We start from the raw sequence: 22952 nt of genomic DNA on the forward strand, positions 1-22952 counted from the left end.
ACTTGGACCAGGATGATAGGAGTAGAGGCAATGAAAAATGGTTGGATTTGGAATATAATTCTCAGGTAGACTAGGTAGGATTAGATACGGAATATGAAGGGTGTAAGAGCCAATTTTAATAACTCCTCTAGGTTTTTAGCTTGAGATAAACGATATGGGCAAGACCAGGAGCTGGTGTGGGGGAGTGTTGTTTTAGGTAGAGAAGACTTCTCTGGTAAGGTTACCTCTGAGCAGAGACCTGAGTGTTATAAGGTCAGTGTAGCTAATTGGGTAAAGAGTTGTTTATGCTAAAGGCACACTAAATAAAATGGCTTTGAGGCAAGAGTGTGTGCATGGAAATAGAAATGTAAATTGGGCATGTGAATAAAGCAGTATAGATTTATAGGGTAAAGTTGGGTCTGAAATAGTTAAGGCAAGGTTATCCGTGTCTCAGTGGTATTAGAAGCCATGGGACTGTTCGAGTTCGCTCATGGAGGGTAGATAGAATAGAAGTCAAACCTTGAACTCTAGTACACTCTTAACATTCTAAAGTAGAGGATGAGGAAGATTTAGCAAAGCAGACTGGGAAGGAATGTTGAGAGATGTAGAATAAGAACTATGAATGTGAAAGTGGGTGTTTTAAATAATCTCATACTGTTGATTGAAGAGGTGCGAAATCAGTATAACCTTTGTTTTTCCTTCGTGTGAAAACACTTTCTTTACAAATGTGTTCTTGTCTATTCATTGCTGTATATTAGTTTGTTGTCTTAGTAAAATGTGGTAGAAAGACCAGGTAGATAAAAGTGCCATGGTACAGAAAAAGGACTGCGGTACTAGTCTTGAACTTTTCTTAGCTGATAGAGTGAATTTTCTTTCAGATCAAGTCATGATGTCAGCCTGTAATCCTGCAGTTTTTAATTTCTACAATTATCTAAGAACACATCCTCTTTTGCTAAGACGTCATTTTGGATCATCTGATGTATTGTCCACACACATGAGTTTAACAGGAAAAAGTGGGCTGGCAGGAACAATTAATTTAAGTGAAAGAAGATTATTTTTTACCACAGCCAGTGCTCACTTGAAAGCTGGCTGCCCTATGTTAGCTTTGGAAGTATTATCGAAGATGCCAAAAGTCATCAAGAAAACAAAACCTTTTTGCAGAACATCTAGTTTCCTGGATACTAGTAAAGACTGTTCCCCTTCTTCTCCATTAAAGTTGGATGCCAGGGAAGATAAGTCTTCTGCTATTGACTGGTCACAGTCACTAATGAATGGTTTTGGATCTTCTTCAGAAGGTTCCTCAGAGAAGCAGTCAAACTCCACTCTTTCTTTTGACTGGAGCCAACCGAGTGTTGTATTTCAGGATGACTCTTTAGAATTAAAATGGGACAGTGATAACGATGAAGATGAGGATCTCCCTATTTCAATGAAAGAACTAAAACCTTTACAGAGAAAAATGGGGAAAAAAATAGATGAAACAAGTTCTAATTACATAGAATCTCTCAGCACACTAGATGAAAACGACATTTTAAGTCCATCAGAAGATACCATTGCAGTTCAATTAAAATTTAGAGCATGTTTAAAGATTCTCACAGTGGAACTTCGTACATTGTCTACTGGGTATGAAATAGATGGTGGAAAATTGCGTTACCAGCTCTACCACTGGCTTGAAAAAGAGGTGATAGCTCTTCAGAGGACTTGTGACTACTGTTCAGATGGTGAAGACTTAGAGGCTGCATTTGGTGAAAATGGAGATGAATTTGGATTAAATGGAGATGCTGAAGATGTGCTTCAGCAAACGAAAGTGAAACAACTGAGAGAAAATTTTCAGGGAAAAAGACAGTGGCTTTTGAAATATCAGTCCCTCTTGCGGATGTTTCTGAGTTACTGCATACTTCATGGGTCCCATGGTGGCGGTCTTGCCTCTGTGAGAATGGAATTGATTTTGCTTTTACAAGAATCTCAGCAGGTATGTAACTTAGACAATGGCCAGTTAAAGTAGTACACATAGGAGAAACAGTTTTTGGTATTGCTCTGTTTGTCTTTAAATATTAAAATATTTGGTTTTCTTCACTGTGGCTGTTTAAGGGATGCTCTTTTTTGTATGGTGCATTGTATTATGAATTTGTAGAGTTGTGTGTGTAATAGTTTCAGGATCATTCAGCATCAGGCCCTTTGATCAGGTGAATTCATACTCTGAATTCTTATGAGTACTGTGTGAGGTGATGGGTTTCTCATTAGAATAAGAGGGTATTGTCCCCTCATTTTTTCAATATATTTGTTGGAATGTTGACCTCCTCAGGTCCCGTAACTCCATGAAAGTTTCTGTCATGCTTTTAATTTTTAATTGTTTTAAAATTTTTCCAAGAGGCCCCTGAATTAGTTAAGTAATGGATTAAAACTGTAAACAGTTGATTAACCTTTTTTTCACTTTGTTTTTAAGGAAACCTCAGAACCAGTATTTCCCAGTCCTCTGTCGGAGCAGACCTCAGTACCCCTCCTCTTTGCCTGTACAGCCAGTGCCAAGACAGTTGTTGCCAACCCGTTACTGCACCTCAGTAACCTCACACATGATATTCTGCATGCCATCATAAACTTCGATTCACCACCCCATCCCGACATCCAGAGCAGCAAAGTAAGTATGCTTGGTTCATTCTTTAAAACTTATATACTTATTATGATAAAACTGAAGGAAAAATGTAAAGCAGCACTTTTTAGAGACAGTTTTAAACATCAGACTACACATAGGAATTGTTACATTACCACTTAAATATTTTCTAATCAAAGAAAACTTACAGTTTGTGTACAGATACATGTATCTATACGGTATGTATATGGTATGTATACAGATACATGAGAAATTCTTTTAGTATTACACTTAGGCAAAAAGCTGATTGCCTTTTAGAAGTAGAAACTTGTAGAAATGGTTTAGAAATTGCCTTTTAGAAATAATTTTGGTGTAAAATTATTAATATGCAAGTAAACTTTTCCTTTGTTAATATTAAAACACTATATATTTTAAGATTAATGTGAAGTATTTTGCCTCTCTTGTTTCTCTAGGCCAGGCAGTGTTTTATTAATGAGCTACAGCAGAATCACATGACATGCTTGTTAAAAGTTTACATTCTTAAGTTGACTCCAAACTTATTGAATCAGTGTGTGAGAATGAGTCCCAAGAATATGTATTTTTAGGAAGTTTCTCAGGTGATTCTGAGGCATAACTAATCATACAGTTATCTAATCATCCACATCATCTTGCCACCCATCACCACTGTACTTTATATACCACTGATACCACATTTCATGTTTCAGCTTTACTCTAAAACATACTGAAATCCTTTAAAGTATGACCAGGTTTGTCTATTTTTCTCTCTTTTTTCTTGAATAGTCTGTCATTTGGTTCTCGTCTACCTCACAGGCTGTAATATCACACCTGTTTGATATTCTGCTTGCCTAATGGTGGCCTCTCCTACAGTTTTACCTTCTTGAATAACCTTAACCCTTGTCATTTAATTTTGTCACTTTTCCTGTACTCTTTTATAGAAAAAGTGTCCACATGGTATGTTATTCAGTAAGGAATTAAATTTCCTTCAGATTATGCACAATTTTAAAGCTGTTTAAGAACCATTCTGAAACATTAGTATCTTCAAATCGCCATCATTTATTTTGCTTATGATTCAATGGGTTGGCTTCTCAGTTCTTCTGATTTCGTCCAGCTGGACTGACTTCTGGATATTCTCATTTGTCTTAGGTCAGCTGGTAGGCTGGCTGGATTCTGGATTAGGAGGGCCATGTTTATATTTTTGGTGGTTGGCATACTATTTCCAGGACTGATAGTTGTCAATCAAGCAGCCTAGGTTCTCTAGAAAAACAGAACCAATATGATGTGTGTATGTGTGTGTATAGAGCTGTGTTTTATAAGCAGTTGGCTCACATAATTATGGAGGCTGACAAGTCCCAAGATTGGCAGTCATCCAGCTGGAGACCCAGGACCTATTGTGTAGTTCCAGTCTGGGTCTAGAGACCTGAGAACCAGGAGAGCCAGTAGAGTATAAGTTCCAGTCTGAAAGCCAACAGTCTTGAGACCTAAGAAGAGCTAGTGTTGTTTTCTAACGTAGAGACAGGAAAACACCAATGTTCCAGCTCAGTGCAGCCAGGCAGAAGTTCCCTTTTTACAGCTTTATTGTTCTGCTTAGGTCTTCGACTGATTGGATGAGGCCTGCCCACATTAGGGAGGGCAGTCTTTCTTACTCAGTCTTCCACTTCTACCAATGTTAATTGCATCCCACATCAGCCTTACAGATACATCCAGAATGTTTGGCCAAATGTCTGGGCACCCCTTGGTCCAGTTAAGCTGATATATAAAATTAACTGTCACGCCTAGGTTATTTCACATAGTGGTTGCAGGGTGTTTAAAAATCAGCAAGAATAGCATTTGCAAGCCTTTTAGAGGACTAGGTTGATAAGTTACATAGCATTTGCCATCTTGGTCAAAGCAAGTCCCAAGGTCATTCCAGATTCAGTAAGTAGAGAAATAGACTCCACTTTTTGATTAGAGAAGCTTGGAAATATTCTGATCATTTTTGTAGTTTTCCATATTTGGACTTGCTGTCTTCATTTTTATGATGATATTCTTGATTTTAATTCATACTGTACATCTTATTGATAATTGAAGGGAAAATAGCAATTCGATTTTAATCTAAGACTCCCATTTTTTTATCTACATATCAGACTGTCATAATTGATGATTAGATCAAGAACCTAGTCTTTTAAATAGTCTAATCTAGTAGCTTTCTGACCTGGGTTGTGCTTCTCAGATCTGCCTCTCTCATTGCTTGTCATGCCATGTTTAGAGCCTTCTCTTTCTCAGTACTAATGTTTGCCCTTCAGTTGCTGTCTTTCAAAGCTTCTTCTTTTTCTAAGTAATTGCATTCTCTTTCGATTGCTTGTTTTCTCTTGTAGTTAGAATATATGTTAGCATATGCTTCAATGACCTGTCCATAGGTAAACTATCATTTATCAGACTGAGATTTTACATATTTTCTTGGAGGAAGAAGGTTGAATCTTGGAGGGGTTTCTTTTAATACATGGCTTATGCACTACTGAATAGCTAACATCTGTTCCCATTTGTTTTTAAAATAGAAATTAGGTAGCAGGTGTGTGTTTTATAATTTCTGCCAATGGCCTTTGTGTTTTTAATTTTTTTTAGCATGATCTCTATAGGCATAAATGAGTGTTAAGGAAAAAACAGAAATAGTTTTTAAGGACAAAATAGTTTTTCCATCTTTTTTACATCGCTAGATTATATTAGGTCTTGAGACAAGTTTGATTTTTTAAAAGTTATACTTAATTTTGTTTTTTTTTTTTTTTCAGGTATATGTAATGCATACTTTAGCAGCCTCACTTTCTGCTTGTATTTATCAGTGCCTTTGTGGTAGTCATAACTACAGGTAAATATCTTCTTGTGAAATTTAGGAATGTTTGCAATAACTGATGAGGTTTCAGAATTTGTATGCTCTTGCTTAGAAAAACTGTTTATGACAGTCTAAATAATACCAAACGCATTTGAAATGATGAGTACTATTTCTCCATCTTTGAATTTTAGCTTTTCTGCCTTTGTGGCAAATGAATGTTAAGTAGACCCTTGTCAGTGTAACTAGTTAACTTTTATTGATTACTGCCTAATGCAAGGCCTTGTGATATGCACTGAGATAAGTTCTCCTTTCTTGAGGTCTGTCTAGTTAGAAACAAATGAATGAGTTGATAAGTAATATATATAACATGACATTGCACTTAAGTGATAAGTACTATAGTACAGTTATAATTATATACTATAATATTACAATGTACTGTATTGTATATTTATAATATAAGGAAAGGTTCAGGGAACACACATGAAGGAGTAACTGACTTGAAATTGAGAAAAATTTTATCAAAGAGTGATGTTTATGATATTTCCCTTTATAGCCCAGGGTTTCACTATAATTTAGCTAGGCTTTTAAAACACACTGTTTGACACTTTGGTATCTTCCTTTAGATCTTTGAAATTCTTATTCCTTTTTAAAAATTTTTACTTAAATTCCAGTTAGTTAACATACAGTGTAGTTTTAGTTTCAGGTATACAGAATAGTGATTCAACATTTCCATATATCACCCGGTGCTCATCACAAGTGCCGTCCTTAATCCCCATCACCTATTTCGTCCATCCCCCCACCCACCTCCCCTCTGGTGACCATCAGTGTGTTCTCTAGAGTTAGGAGTCTGTTTCTTGGTTTGCCTCTCTCTTATTTTTCCCCTTTGATCCTTTGTTTTTGTTTCTTGACTTTTTTTCTTTAAATATTTTGTCTTTTGTCTCCTATTTCTTATTAGGTATTGGAACTTACAGGTTTCTCTTATTTTCCTTTTAGCTTTCATCTCATATTTTTTTTCTTTATTTATTTTTGCTTCATTTTAGGAGAAATCCTAATGCCATTTTCCAGACACTCACTCTTTCTTCAGCAATGTCTCGTCTTTTATTTAGGCTGAGTTTGTGTTTTATAAATTCTGTTTTTCATTTTTAAGATCTCCTTGTTGATTTTAATGGTCACTTTTATTTTTATAACTTACTGTCTGTATTAATTGTTTTAATGTCTCTGAGTATAAAGCACCTTCTGTCATGTTCTGATAAGTCTGCTTCCTCAGGTACAGGTCATTCACAGAGTTTGTTGTTTTTTACCTGATATTAGCCTTCCTTGGTGTTGATTTTTGCTTGTTTGTGTTTCAGTTCTACCATGGGAGTCTCAAGTTACTAATCTGCTTCTGTATTCCCAAGGTAGTTTCAACTTGATTTCTTTGGCCTTCATCCTCCAAGAGTTCACTTTCTTGTTATTGAGTGAGGCTTTATTTTCATCAATGTATCTTTATCTTTTTCATCATTTCCATAAGTTTATTGTAGCAGGCAGGATTTTTATTTTGTTGGCAGCCTGCCATTTCTCAACTGCAAAGTAAAGCAAGAGAAACTATTTACAAATGCATCAAAGTGTTATGTCTAATAGAAGATTTGCCAGTCAGAACAGATCTAAACCAATAGATGCACTGTGTTTAAATATGACATTCATTTGCTCACATTTGATATAGGAATTTCTGACAGGATTTAACAAATATTTTTGTACCATCTTCTTTCAGATTTATTTCATAGTTTATGTCAAGCTGCAAGTTACTTTGTTCATTTGTCTGTTTATTTAATTTTAGTATGAAGTGCCACTTACTTGGAAAAGCTTACCCTGAATTCCCAAATAATGTAAAGTGCTCCCCACCTTTTGCTTTCATAACCCTGTATGCATAGGTTTGTTCTCTAAAAGCAATATGATAGGGGCGCCTGACTCTTGATTTCATCTCAGGTCATTATCTCAGGGTCATGGGATCAAGCCCCACTTCAGGCTCTTTGCTGGTTGTGTAGTCTGCTTGGGATTCTCTCTCTTCCTCTCCCTCTCCACCCTCTTCCTCTGCTCACTTGCTCACTCTCTCTCAAAGAAATAAAGAAAGAAAGCAATCTGATAAAGTTATTTGTGTCCGATTCCACCACCAGACTATAAATTTCATGGATACAGAAACCACATTTTTCATTATATCCCTGGTACCTTGTGCATATTAACCTAACCTAATGTAGCACTGACAGCCATTAAATATCAAACTCAACTAAACTGACTTTGTTTTCAACCAGATAACCTTGTTTTGAACTTTCATAGAATAGCTTGCTTTTTGTGGTCAAGAGTGATTTAGTTTTCTCGTTTGTATGTATTTTTTATCTTTCATTAAATAAATATACTTAAAAACCTATCACATGTATTTTAATTTAGAAAATTTACATGTTTACACTTAAAGGATACTTGATTTTAATATAGCACCAGACTATAGAGAACAGTGCTTGGATCGTAATAGCAGTATAACTAATAAAATTTGAATTTTAAGATACTCTAGAAGTTAGATCTAAAACATGGAAATATTACATGTTTCATTTTAGATTATTACATTTGTATTATTTTTGTCTTATGTTATTACAGATTGTTCTTATTTAAATGTTCTGTTTTCTTAGTTCATTTCAAACAAATCAGTTTACTGGAATGATGTATCAGACAGTACTGCTTCCCCATCGACATTCTTTGAAAACAGGAAGCTTAGATGAAGCAATAACTCCAAATACATCACCAGCGCAATGGCCAGGTATAAATAATTTATGTATATATGTATGTAAATAAATATATATAAGTTTTTTCTTAGCCTAAATTTAATCAAATGAGGACAAAGTACATTTGATATGGTTTTGCTGCATGATAATCAGTGTTAAATATTGTTAGAATTGATACCACTTCAGTATTTAGCACTTTTAGCACTCATGGTAAATTTCGCAGTTACTTAACATTGGTCTTTTTTTTTCCTTTCTAACATTGGTATTTCAGTTTTACTAAAATAACTCAAATGTTTTGTTATATCACTTGTTATAATTTTTTATGTCGTGATAGATGTTTGATAGAATGACATTTGTGGTGGGAATTAAATTTTATCTATCAGATTTGTATTAGATGGTAGATTTTCATTGGTTCTCTAAATTGAACAAATTTGTGCATTAACTGTAATAACTTCTACTAGTCTGTGAATCTAGAGAAGAAAAAACTTCAATCCTGATATAAGACAGTTTTTTCAAAAATTAAAAGATACAGTTCTTTTTAAAATTTATTGTCAGTGGTAGCTGTGTTTGTTTGTTCTAGGAATCACTTCTCTGATCCGACTTTTGAATTCTTCTGGTGAGGAAGCCCAGTCAGGGCTTACAGTCTTGCTCTGTGAGATTCTCACAGCAGTGTATCTGAGTCTCTTCATCCATGGCCTGGCGACACATTCCAGTAATGAACTATTTCGGATCATGGCCCATCCTCTGAATGAAAAAATGTGGTCTGCTGTGTTTGGTGGAGGTGCACATCTTCCCAACAAAGAACACACACACTCAAAAGCTTTACCTGGTTAGTGTATTTGTGTTTATTAGTTTATTTTTAAGACTGAAACTATATTTGTTCATCTGAATGATAACTTTGTCAAGTGTAATTACATTTTAATTAATTCACAGAAAGTTTTTGTTACAGACCGTTTTCTTAAAGCATGAACAAATGGTTTTATGGTGAAAATATAGTGTCAAGTTTCTGGTGCAGTTTTCAAACTGTAAGACACTCGTGCACCAGTGATTAGAAGTATCTAATGTAATTTTCTTAAATCTTTTGCTTTTGAAATGATCACTTGCTTTTGAAATATTCTGTAACGCTGGTCTTTGTTCTATCCCAAATACAGATTCTCTCTTCTTTCTTTGGCAGGAAGGCACTTTGCTATGCCTAGCCCCCACCAGGTAGTGGTATTCTCCATGGAATGTGTGGGCTTTACCAAAGCTCTTTCAACCATCAGTTCTCATAGCCCTCCCAGTCTTGCAGGCAAGATACTACCTTTAGAAATAGGCTTTTACGGCTCAGCTTGCTTTGTGTTGTTTTGGAGGGGTTGGGATACTTTGGGCCCATTTTATTTTGTATGGCACTTAAAATAGAAAATTGAGAAATTTCCTTTAATCAAGCCATATTTTTGATTTGAAACAATGATTAGCATTTCAGAAAACCATCTCTGCTTTTTATTCTGCTTTTAAATTATTTCCTTTGATGTTTTCTATTCCTTAGACTTCAACATCTTTTTAAATGTGTAGGAATAAATGTCAGTGCTAATCATGGTAAATCAGACTATGGCTTGAAATGTCTGGAAAACATTTCAAATGAGGCTGCTTTATGTTTTGCATACTATGATTCTGGCCATTAGGGGTTTTGGATTTCTAAGTGTTCATAATATCAGGAAAAGTAAATATTTTAAACAACTGTATCCCTGTTTCTAGACTTTCCAATGTTGAAACTATATATATTATATCTTGATGTGAAAAGGATCTTCATAATGCTTTCTACCTAGCTGTTAAATTTTTGCTTTATAATTTATTAGCCCATATGTGATAATCTTAGTTTTCAAATTTTTAAAAATATTTTCATTTTTATGACATCTCTTTTCATTTTTAAGGAGTAATTTCCTGTGCATTATTTTTTATGTGGACAAAAAAAAGAAAAAGACTAACTTTTCATGAAATTTGCCTTGGAATATATATATATATATATATATATATATATATATTTAACTTCAGATATCTGAATTCAATTAAAGAAAAGTCTAAGTCTAAGAGGGAATAAGATTTATAGGTCTACTGAGATTAGCATTAAAAAGTTGGTAAACTAATTGTGGACCTGTTTTTAATGTGTCCTAAGAGAAAATCATTTAATACTTTGATCTCGTTAATACAAAATATTAAAAAGGGATAAATTCTTGCTATGGAATGTCCAAATACCTGTAAAAAATTAAAAATATTCTTACTAACCAGTCACCATGTCTCAATTCCAACCATTTCAACTGAGCACAGATGTGTAAAGAACCTTACTCAGAGTCTTAAGTTCTTTGTTGAACCACTCAGTTTTAGTTGTTTCTACACAGAAATACCTTTACAAAAATTATCTTATAGGTACTATCTATAAACTGTATTCCATCACCTACTGAACCCTACCTAGTGAAAGTGACTGAAAATTACCTGCATCTGTACATTTAATTCTTTGGTGGCAAGTAACGCAGAATACTTAAAACACATGGTTCCCTTAGTGTTAAGTCCTCATCCAGGTTATGTGTTGCTCATCTGTCTTTGAAGACCCAGAAACTACGGAATCAGTCATAGATGTAACTTAGTACTAGAAGACAAATTAAAAGTCACCGTTTGTTTTTCTTGTTCTAGTGTAAATTCTGATTTCAGTTTTCTTCGCAATAATGGTCTCATGAACTAAATTATTTTCTTTTTTCTTTTTTATTTACTTAAATTCACTTATCCAACATATTGTACAGCATTATCATTGACTAAATTATATTTCTCTCTACATGTCTTTTATATACTTAATCAACTAATATTTATAGTGACAGAATTTAAATATTGACTAAGCTTTGTAATGTAAGAAAATGATAGATGATTTCTATTAGATTTCAGTTTGGCAAGTTAGAATTCTTAACAAAAATGTGAATTTAATCAGTAATTTTTTTTTTTTAAATCAGATTTAACTGGGTGAATTCCACATCACATATTAGTGAAGGATTTATTTTTTCTAACTGAAATTAGTGCAGGTGTAAGTTTGTGGAGTTAGTAATTGTTTTGTTATGATGGTTAATTTTTAAAATAAATAATCAGGTGAGCAATAGCAAGTTTGGAAAAATGATTTTTTTTCTGCTAACAGTTAGAAATCCATACTTTGCTTTTGATTGCATATTATAAAGCAAAGCAGTGTTTTTACTTGAAGGATTTTTATTGTATTTTGTCATGATATTTGCAATAATGAGAACTGTGGATTTTACATCTTCATCTTGATAAATTTATAGTAATGATTTTGTATGTCTCCACATTGAGGAATAAAATATAAAATGAGTATTTTATTTGTAGTAAGCATAACTTTTTTTTTAACTATGAGACTGCTAATGATGTTTTAGACATTTTAAAGTATATTTTTGCCATTTGATTATTTATGTTAAATACAGACCAGAAAATCCAAATGTCTTGCTTTTCCCTTAAAACTTGTATAAAAATAAAAGTTTCCCGTTCAGTGTTTAGTGATTATATGTGTCATTGCTATCCTTCCTTTAGCAAAATATATAAAATAGCAACATTTCTTGACCAGAAAAAGTGTAAGACTTCAGTGTTTTTAAAATAGAAAATGATCAGCTATTTACAATACAGATGTGAATATGCCCAGCAATTTTAACTGGCTATTGAACCAAAAAATAACTAGTTTTGCCAGAGAAAGGAATACATCTTTTGTTAGAGTCCTTGGACACACTTTTTTTTGAGGGACAGGCATAAATTTTCATTAAAAAGCATCTATTCATTTCATAACTACCATATTTGTCCTTTCATGACAGGTTTATTTCATGTAGCACAGTGTCCTTGAGGTTCATCCATGTTGTGGCACATGATAGAGTTTTCTTTGTGCAGCTGAGTAATATTTCACTGTATGTATGTATTCCTTTCTCACTTTTAACAAGTCTTTTGAGCTGGAGTTGAAATCGTATAGACACATCTGGATCGTGGTCTTCAGGGTAATGGAGAAGTAGTTATCTCCAGATTTTTTATTATATAACCCTATCCACAAAACATGCTTGAGCAAATCCTCATTATGTGTGTATTTATTTACTTATAAATACATGTACTCCTGCTGATCCAGATATTAAACATTGACAGATTTTCTTCTTCTCCTTACCACTTCCCTCCCCTTTCTGCTCCCCTTCTCCCACCTCCCTTTCTTTTTCCTTCCTCTGTTGCCTTCTCCTTCTTTCTCTTCTCTTCCACTCCTCCTCTCTTCTTTCCCTTCTCTCCTTCTTACCCTGTTTCTCTTCCTTTTCCCCACTTCTGCTTATTAAAAAATAAATCTCAGTAGTAGTTGTAATATTTTCTTTCCATATTCCGGTGAATCACTTTGAACACCAACTGTTTTGGAAACTACTTGCTCTGTGATTTGGAGACAAATCACTACTTCTACTAAGATAATCATCATTTCATTTTTATAGGTACTTATGAAGCAAGTACAAGGTACTACTGTGCCTTACCAATCCTTGAGAGTCGTTCTTAACTAAAATCTGGAAAATTTCACCTGTCAGACATTTTTTTAGCATTAATTTTATTCTTTGAGGATTAAGAAATGCCTTAAATTTATGCTCCTCAAATCTGTTTTGGTATTTTCCTTTTAAGAATCTTTGAAGTTTACTTGTAAAGTCATGTTTTACATAGAATTTTGAGAATTTGTTTTTTATTTAATTGGTTAAATAAAGTGTTGGCCTGTATTTGTACTTCTCAAACTTTTGTCTGAAATGGATGCTAGAGGAGAGTGAATATATATATACCTCTTAGGAGATCTCTTATGCTTAACTGTCTTGCCAAAAGCAAGAAATAGACTGGGATCTGTTTTATCTTGAACATACGTGACTTTCATCTTCTCCATATCTTTGTTTCTTTCCAGTAAAATATTTTAAATCATCGTTCAAATTACTTACCTTCATCCTCCCACCCCCTAAATTTTGGAGTTATACTTGAAGGTCCAGGACAATGCACCCCCTGCTTTTTCATGCACTCTCTGGCACACTCAAGAATAGTCTTGTGATAAGTGTGCCTTAGATTGATAAGCAGAGAATGAGATCATTCTGCTGGTTACTTTAAGGTCACTTTTTAAAAGAAATATTTAAGTCTAGGTTTAGAACATTAATTTTTCCTGATTTAAAATGATAAACTTGGGGTACCTGTGTGTCTCAGTTGTTAAGCTCCTGCCTTCAGCTCAGGTTATGATCTCAGGATTAAGCCCCCTGTTGGACCCCTAACTCAGCCAAGAGTCTTCTTCTCCTCTCCCTCTGCCTCCCCAACCCCCCCACTCATGCTCGCTCATGCTCTCAAATAAATTCTTTTAAGAAAATAAAATGATAAACTCAAAAAGTGTTAACTTGTGAGCCTTCCTCTTATGTTTTGATTTTAATCAAAACAATATATGTGCATTATAATAAATCCAGTAGTCCAGAAGAATTTATGATAAAAAGCAACATTGTCTTTCTTACTCCTCTGTACCTCCTCTGCCCATTCTTTAAATGTAGTCTCTTAACCATTTCTCCATTTTGTTTTGCGTTCTTAGGGAGTCATGTCCACAGTTCCAGGAAGTCACTGTGGATTGTACTAGGAGTGAGGATAGAGGTTCTTAAAATCTTGACTTTAAAAGTACTTCTTAAAAGTACTTTCTATGAATCCAAAGCAGCTAAGAAATTTTTAAAAATTTATGTTAGTGAGTGATTCTCTCTTTTCTTATCCATTGTACATTGGGTTTTTTTTTTTTTAAGATTTTATTTATTATATGATAGACAGAGATCACAAGTAGGCACAGAGGCAGGCAGAGAGAGAGAGATGGGGAAGCAGGCTCCGTGCTGAGCAGAGAGCCCGATGCGGGACTCGATCCCAGGACCCTGGGATCATGACCTGAGCCGAAGGCAGAGGCTTTAACCCACTGAGCCACCCAGGCGCCCCTATGTTGGGTTTTTTTAACCAACTTTCTAGCTTCTCTATGTTCTTTGTAATTTCTTTTTTTTTTTTTTAAAGATTTTATTTATTTATTTGTCAGAGAGAGAGAGGGAGAGAGAGAGAGAGCCCGAGCACAGGCAGAGGCAGAGGGAGAAGCAGGCTCACCGCCAAGCAAGGAGCCCGATGCGGGACTCGATCCCAGGACGCTGGGATCATGACCCGAGCCGATGGCAGCTGCCCAACCAACTGAGCCACCCAGGCGTCCCTGTTCTTTGTAATTTCTAAGCTCCATATCCAAGTTTCTTTTCAGTTCTCCCTAATACTGTTTTTTTCTTCTATTACTAGTAAAGTAGCCATTTACCACCTTAGTAATGCAACAGTAGAGTCAGTTTTTATCCAAGGAGTGACAGAGATTCTTGATATTTAATTATTAGCATTTTCAAAAATCACCAGTTGAGCCTTCAGCCACTCTATAGTCTCTATTGGTCCTTCATGACTATGCTAACCCACTGTGATTTAAACATAAAATCATCTTAAGTCTTGCTATAATTTATTGGAAAAGAAGAAGCAACTATGCTAATGAGAAGCTGCAGGTTATTTCTTGTTTGCTGGGAGGCATTGTTCAGGTCCTTTTATTTATAGCATTTCAAGCAATAGAACATTCAATACTGTGAACTGTTTGCCATTTTCTTCTTTGTTCATCAAAAGTATTTTAATAAGCAGTTTTATATTTCTGATATTGACTCTGTCATTTTAAACATTTACCCCCAGTGTGGTAACTTTTCTTATTTTCAGGTCAGTATCTGGTTTCATTGACTATACTTGTAAATTTTTCTCTTTTTTAATTTAGAAACTCTGATTTTTTATCATATAGCTGTATTGGCAAAAATGTATATATTTAGTGTTGTTTGTAAGTTTTATTTTTCCAGAGATTCTTTAAGTTTCTATGTTCATATGCCTTCCAATCTAAAAACAAAAAAAGCAAAATAGTAATGTTAAAGTTAAATGATTAATTTATTTTAAACCACAGCATTAATTTTTTGAAAGATAAAAAATACATTTATGTTATACATTTTTTACTTGATCAGAATTTGGTATAACCACTATTTTAGAATGAATATGAATGTATACAACGTATATTAGAAACATGATTGTTGACTACCAGTTGCTTTTAAAAACAGGAAAATAATTGGGGCACCTGAGTGGCTCAGTTAGTTAAGCGTCTGACTCTTGATTTCAGCTCAGGTCATGTTTTCAGGGTGTTGAGATCAGCCTCACGTCAGACTCCCACGCAGCATGGAATCTGCTGCTCCCTCTCCCCCACCTCTCCTCCCACTCGTGCGCGTGCTCTCTCTTTCTCTCTCTCAAACAAAGAAATCTTTTTAAAAAGGCAGAAATTTACATATTTAATCTAAAAGTTTATTTTTAAAATCATTTGAGAGTTTATGTAATATCATACCACGTCTTGGCAATCTTTTAGAATTTTTTCCATTTTAATTTCCTTTTTTTCTGAAATCACTAAATCAGTCTGTTAAACTCAGCTTGGCTGTAGCTTGATATAATGCATGAGCATGCTGTTTATGCAAGCTGAGTAGCTTCAAACAATAAAACGAAATTATATTACAGAACACATATTTGCATTCCTTTGAAAGGTAAGTCAGTTCTCACTAGAACCATTGAAAGAGTATATTGGTGTGCAGAGTTATTTGCTTGTCAATTAGACATATGCTTCTCTTTGGAACATCCTTGGTTCTGTACTGGTGATTTGCATCTTGTAACTTAGTATTTGTTATTTATAGATTTGTGTAACTTGTTTTTCTTTCCCTTAATACTCTAAAGTAAAATACTAAGAAAATACTAACCATTAAGTATTTAAAAGTTAAAACAACAAAGATTGTGTTTTCTCCCTCTGTGTTATTCCACTGACCAGAAAATTCCATGTGCAAGCCATTTCCGGAAGTCTGAGTCAGTGTAATTCAGTTGTTAACGTATTTGAATTCTTCTATATATTTTATATATTTTCAGTGAAAACATTCAGTTTTCTCTGTAGATAAAAGGCCAAAGGATTACTAAAGAACCTCATAAGTAAGTTGGTGCCTTCAATTAACATTGACATCCCATGATACTCTTTGTTTCCCATGATATTCTTCGAAGTAAAGGGATGTAGATAATTTTCTTTCATGATTATAGCTCAATTTTGGACTCATTTATAGACAGATGTTATATCCTATTACCCACATATGGAATAGAAAAGTTAACATTCAGAGAATGAGGGATAAGTTGAGATAAAAACAACGATTGGTTTTTACAGTGATTTTTGTCTCACTTGTACTTATTTTTTTAACCTATTGTAATGATCTCAGTTTTGTGTTTATGCTTATTTGTAACCTTAAATCTTAAGTAAAGATAGGTGAAATTAGTACAGTGGAAATAGTACTTACTTTAATAATACTTTATTTTGTTTTTATTAGTTTCTTCACTTGTGGAAGAAGGAGAGAAACAGAACAAACGTTTTAGGCCATCAAAAATTTCTTGTAGAGAATCTGCCCTACCAACTTCTTCCCCATCAGTAGTCAGCCAGGAGTCACTGACAGTCCAAGAGAAGTTCATCCCACCAGAGCTCAGTATCTGGGACTATTTCATAGCCAAGGTAAAAAAAAGTGCCACCTAGAACAACATGTATGCAATGAAATGGAAATGAAAATGTTTGAAGTAAGTGGATTGTTGCTGCTTCCAAGTGTTTTCCCGCTCTGGTTTAGAAAGATTTCATTTTGTCAGGCTGCATAACAAAACAAAACAAAAAACCCTCAAAAATATTTGGACATTTCCATTTGGTTTTTGACACAGTCCTTTGATACGTTATGGTTTCTATATTTTAAGCAAAATACAGTTCTTAGATGAAAAAAGATATGTTGGTCAACACCTTAGTGCTAAGGTACTTGATGGTAATTAAGGAATCCAGACTACAAGAAGTCCCAGGGCCATTGCTGCTCTCGTTCCTTTTCTGTACTGCAGACGTTCCTGCATGGTTCTCATATACACATGTTATAGTTACTGCTATTTAGTGAAGCAACGAGTCCCTCAGCAACATGGCTCAGAGTTTCCAGTCTATTAACTGTGAGCAGTGACCTCAAGTACAAACTTCCCTGCTGGCTCTTCTGTCCACACATCACTATGGAAAGTGCAGGTGCACCTCGTGTGCAGTGATCAGTCACAACAGTTCTTTCAGAGTCTATTGGCAGTTCATCATTTAGGACCCGTTATTCAGTTTGTATACAGACAGCAAAGTGTCCAACCCAAGTGACATTTTACAAAACTGGATAATCGGAAGAGGGAATTGGCCCATGAAGATGGAAGTGCAACCAAACAATGACAAGTGGTAGCCCTGGAAGTGACATTCAGATTGAATGTAAGCAGTATGTCGGCTAATAGGATTTAAATAAAAAAATGAAAGATGGTTTCTACCAAAAAAAAAAAAGTTAAATATAAACAAAGTTATGGAAAAATAGCTCACATTGGGGCTACTGACATTGCTGTCATTTGAAAGATTCTGGATGTGCAACCAGAGGACTAGTGAAGGCTAACTTGTCAACAGAAGCGAGGAAAGTGTAACACAACGAGGACGGTGTATGTTCAGTATGTTCAGACATACTGAAATTGGCCAAAAAAAAAAAAAAAAGCCCCACTTCACATTAAAAGAACTCTGGCTAATATTTCATAGCACTGAAAGTGTGAAGAATAAAATGTTGGAAGATGATACAAACTTAGAAACATGTATGACAGTTTGCCCACTCAAAGTACTCTTGATAATTTATTTACAAAGAAGTAAAACACTTGATGGGGCGTGTGAGTGGCTCAGTCCGTTAAGCATCTGCCTTCGGCTTAGGTCATGTCTCAGGGTCCTGGGATCAAGTCCCATATCAGGCTCCCTGCTCAGTGGGGAGCCTGCTTCTCCCTCAGCCTCTCATTTGTTTTCTCTCTCTCTCTCAAATAAATAAATAGAAATCTTCATGAAAAAAAAAAAAGAAAGAAATAAAACACTTAAATTCTCAATATTTCTAGTATTTTAATTTCAGTGTGCTAAATAAATACTATTTTTACTATTTTTTCATTTCCCTATACATTTATTGCCAGCCGTAAGAGTTTTAATATTTTGAAAAATGTTTTTGCTAGTCTCAGAATATTTATAGTTTTTCCTTTGTTTATTAAGATTGCTTCACAATGGTTTCAGCTTGCATGGTCGTTTCCATGTTCCTGTGCCATTATGCAGAGCAGAAATGGCCTATCTTCCTCTCCTGTGATCAGCTGCATCCCTCATGTTCTCAACTTCTGGATGTTCTTCTTATTTTCTTCTATTATTTGATACCTAACTATTTTCTGCTGACAACAGTCCTTTAGGCATGTTAAACAGTAGCTTTTATTTTTCTTATATTTTTCTTGGGGTAAAGACAGGTATTTGTCTCTCCTTGTTCTTCATTGCCCTTTGCAGGGTCATTCATTTATTCAACAAATGTTTATTGAGCCCCTTATTGATAATGGGAATATCTTGATGTCATCTTCATTTTTGAAGCAGTTTTAATTGATAGAGGATCCATGATGAGGAAGGCCTTCTTTAGCTCTTTTGTTCCTGGATCTTGTTAAATTTGTGGCTGGTCTGTCCCTGTCCCAGTTCATACCATAGCTTCAGGCTAGTCGAGAGGTTAGCCTTTCCTAGTCGTTTGGTACTGGGATAGCTGTTGCTTTTGAAGGTGCCCCTGGACCTGGGATTTTTATTCAAGATAGCCACCTCTGGCCATGCAGCAGAATTCTTGGCGCTCATGGACTGCCCTGCAGCACAGAGTGGCCAGGTGGGGTAGCGGCAGCCCAACCAAAATGACCAAAATGCCAGGCTCTCACTGTTTCTTCAGAGATTCCAGTTGATTTCTCTTGAATAAATGCTTCTTTCTGTGTTATATGCATTGATCAATTGATCCAATATCTTTAAGTGGGTCTTTTTTACAACATTGTGCAGTTTTACTGTCGTTTCTGGTGAGAGGACTTAGGAGCTTCTCTCTCAGCTCTTTCAGAATTTCTCCTATCCCTGCTATGTGTCTTTACTGGTCTTCCCTACACCAAAGATTTTATAACTTCAGATTTCCTGTATTACCTCTTCCATCTTCACTCTTAACTCTAAGTTAAAAGGCATTAAAATTCTTACCCTCTTGTCATGAACCTATAACTACACTTGTTCCCATCTTATTCATTCCTCCTGTTAATAAGGACAAAGAGTCCTTCCTATCAGAGACTTCTGTTCTGTTCTGAATCCCATCTGTGCTTTTCTTCTCTACTTTTGACTCTCATCTCTATTGATTGCTTCCCATCAGGACAGAAGTGTGCTCTACTGTCTCTCATTCCAAATCCTGCTTTGATCCTAGAACTTTTTCCAGCTAGTACTCTGTTTCTCTATTTCCTGTTATCATTCAGCTTTTTAAAACTATACACACATTTTTTTTTTCTGTTATCTTGGGTCCCTTTCATAGTTGTGCACTGTATGACTTCTGACACAGCTGCCTCATTGAAGCTGCTGTTGAGATTCAGGGGGCATCCATGTTGTTACATATAACTGAAACTTCTTTATCATCATCTCATTTGAACTCTTAGCAATATTCAACACATGCAGCCATTTCCTCCTTGATGCCATTCTCTCTTAATGCCATTTTCTTCTAGTTTTTTTCCCCTAACCTTACTATTTATTCTTCCATAGTCCTTTCTTCATTCTTCCTTTTCAGCTTGACCTGTGAATCTTGATCTCTTTCAGCATTTGGGTTTTTTATATTTCTTTTGTCCAACACCTCCCTTTTATAACCACCGTTCTCTCCTACTAGTAAATGGCATCTTCATTCTAATAGTTGCTTGAAACCTAGAAATAGTCTTTTTCCTCTCTGTCTTTTGCTTTCCATACTTATCAGCCTATCTGTCAGTGCTTCTCCAAAATAGACAGTTAGTGTGTTATTTCTCTCCATCTTCATCACTAACACATACCTCCATGTTGTTGGAAACCAATTTCTGTGCTCTGGATCCAAAATATAACATGATGACAGAGTTTGGGAATAAAGAAGAGTGATAGTCTTATTGCTTTGCCAGGCGAAGAAGACCTACCTGGGATAAAAGGCTGTGGGAATTTTAGAGGAAAATAAAGGATCTGGGCAGTTTAGATAGGAATCTGGTATGAGGTACCAGCTCTGTTCTTCATGTCTTCAAGGTGGTGTCTGACTAGTGCAGGTGCCAGCCATCCGAGTCTCTTGACTAAGTATACTTTGAGGTCGGGGAGATGCCCACATTGATACTGACTTCCTAGAACAAAAGATTCTATAGAAAAACAAGTCAAGGCAGAGGTGGGAGTGGGCTTCAAGAATGAGGAAGAGAAAAATCAATTCCATTTAAAGTTAAGCCTCGATGAAGCACTACTGTGTCCATCTGGCTTTCCATCCATCTTTATGTTTCTAGAGCGGTTTCACCAGTCAACTCTTGCCTTACTTAGTTACTCATGTCTCCATTTCTAGTCTTGCCATTTGAGTTTTTCTCTCATAAGGGAGTGGGCATAGTCATATTCTTAAGATACATCTCAATACCGGCCCTCTGCTTAAAACTCACCAGTGGCATTCCATTACCCTCTTTACTGTGACCTACAAAAACCCTCCCCACCTGTCTCCTTCCATTGTCTTCAGTGTTCATCCCAACACTTATCCTCCTGCTTATGGGCTCCAGTCAAACCGCTTTCCACACCAAGCTCTTTCCCATATTAACGCCTTTCTACCTGCTTTTCTACAAGAAAAGCCTAAAATGCTTTTCTTCCCTCTTGTTCTATGGCTTACTTCTTGTCCTTTCAGTCTCACTTAAGTGCCGCTTTATCAGGAGGGCTTTCATGATCACCTTATGTCAGTTCTTGTTAATGTTCTCAATCCCATCTGTCTTCTTTTCTGTATGGCACAACTAAATACAGTTTGTATTTAGTTATTTGTTATTTGTTATTTGTCTGTTTTTTTTCCATAAAAAGGTAAGCTCTCTGAGTGCAGTGACTGTTTAAGTCTTTAAAAAAAAATCCTTATAGCAAGGGTGCCACCCCGATGGTTAAATATCTGACTCTTAAGCTTAGGTCTTGATCTCAAGATTGTGAGTTCAAGCCCCATGTTGGGCTCCAGACTGGGCATGGAGCCTACTGGAAAGAAAAAAATTCTTATGGGAAGTATACTTTTTGACACATTGATACTTGTTAAATTTTTTGTTGAATGTCTGAATTAATAAGAGAATTGTGTAAAGTGAGGTTGAAGGCATAGAATGTCAAAAAAGAAGCAGCCGAGTACTGGTTACTTTACTTTTTTACATTGACGTATCTGAAAAATGGGATAAATTGCTAATATTAGGCTCTATAATTTAATGTTCTAAATTGCAGAGTTGAATCTGTACCTTTTTTATTTTAGCCTTTTCTACCCCCTTCCCAAAGTAGAGCAGAATATGATTCAGAGGAGAGTCTGGAAAGTGATGACGATGATGATGATGTTTTAGCCTCAGATTTCCATCTCCAAGAACATTCTAATTCAAATTCATATAGGTATGGAGTATTTAATTTTAAGCTTCTTTTTAAAAATTCATCTTGGCTTATATACATAACATTTTTGAAAATAACACGTATGAAATTGATAGCTTGTTGAATTACATCACACATTATAACTCAGATTTCTTTAGATGAAATTGTTAAATTCCTTTCTTTAAGAATAATTACACAGTTAGTTTTTTATTATTCGTGAATCGGTCCTCACAAATGCTGTCAGACTTTTCCTTGCTCTTTGCTTCCCTGAGATCAATAAACTCTACTGTTTTAGCCTAGAAAACATGGTATCTTTTCAGTATAACACTAATACCCTAAGATATCAATGATTACTGTCTTAAAAATGGGTTGCACATATTATAAAAATCATGAGTGTTCAAAATGTTCACCCTTAGCTCCATTGCTGCTTTATCCTTACATATATGCATAAGAGGATATTATCTTGTCCCTTTTGATACGTTGTATATCTCTGAAAGGTGTAGATACTTTTTAAAACATTGTATGTTAATGGTATGATAGAAAAATAGAAATATACCACAAGAAATAAGTAGTGTATTAGTGAAAATTAAATAAAAATATTCCTTTATTGAAAAGAATTATTACAAGATTTTTACTTGACACAATTTTTTTAATATATAAAATATTTACGTGTCTCAAAAGTCATTCAGACTCTGTAACTTAATAACAACAAAATCAAGCAACCCAATTAAAAAAGCAGGCAAATGACTTGAAAAGAAGATATACAAATGGCCAATAAGTACAAGAAAAGATGCTATCATTAATCATTAGGGAAAAGCAAATTGAAACCACCATGGGAGATTACATCACACCCCTTAGTATGACTAGTATCCAAAAAAACAGAAAATAACAGTGTTGGCCAGAATGTGGAGAAATTGGAACCCTTGTGCACTAGTGGGGGGGAATGTGAAATGGTCTAGCCACTATGGAAAACAGTATGGTAGTTAGGAAATTAAAAATAGAATTACCATATAACCTAACAATTTCACTTCTGAGTATATACCTGAAAGAATTAAAAGCAGAGTCTTGAACAGGTATTTGTACAAACCATGCTCGCATCAGGAGCACATACGCTAAAAAAAAAAAAGAGGGGTCGGTATTCGTAGAAACCATGTTCATAACAGCATTATTCACAATAGCCAAGGGATAAAAGCACCAAGTGTCTGTTGACAGTTGAATACATAAACAAAAGGTGGTATATTCATGTAATGGAATAGTATTCAACCTAAA

General features: G+C 35.1%; 1 protein-coding gene across 1 annotated transcript in view; it reads left to right on the plus strand.

Annotated features, from left to right (window-relative positions):
* DMXL1 (Dmx like 1) overlaps window positions 1-22952 on the plus strand; it is a 125059-nt gene that overhangs the window by 60313 nt on the left and 41794 nt on the right. The window contains exons 24-30 of the mRNA XM_080804998.1: window positions 858-1948; window positions 2423-2614; window positions 5353-5429; window positions 8054-8181; window positions 8727-8975; window positions 16588-16766; window positions 21577-21707. Coding sequence (XP_080661124.1) covers window positions 858-1948; window positions 2423-2614; window positions 5353-5429; window positions 8054-8181; window positions 8727-8975; window positions 16588-16766; window positions 21577-21707 — 2047 coding nt within the window. The remainder of the gene's footprint in view (window positions 1-857; window positions 1949-2422; window positions 2615-5352; window positions 5430-8053; window positions 8182-8726; window positions 8976-16587; window positions 16767-21576; window positions 21708-22952) is intronic.

Source organism: Martes martes (assembly GCF_963455335.1).
Source record: "Martes martes genome assembly, chromosome: 5".
Lineage (NCBI taxonomy): Eukaryota > Metazoa > Chordata > Mammalia > Carnivora > Mustelidae > Martes > Martes martes.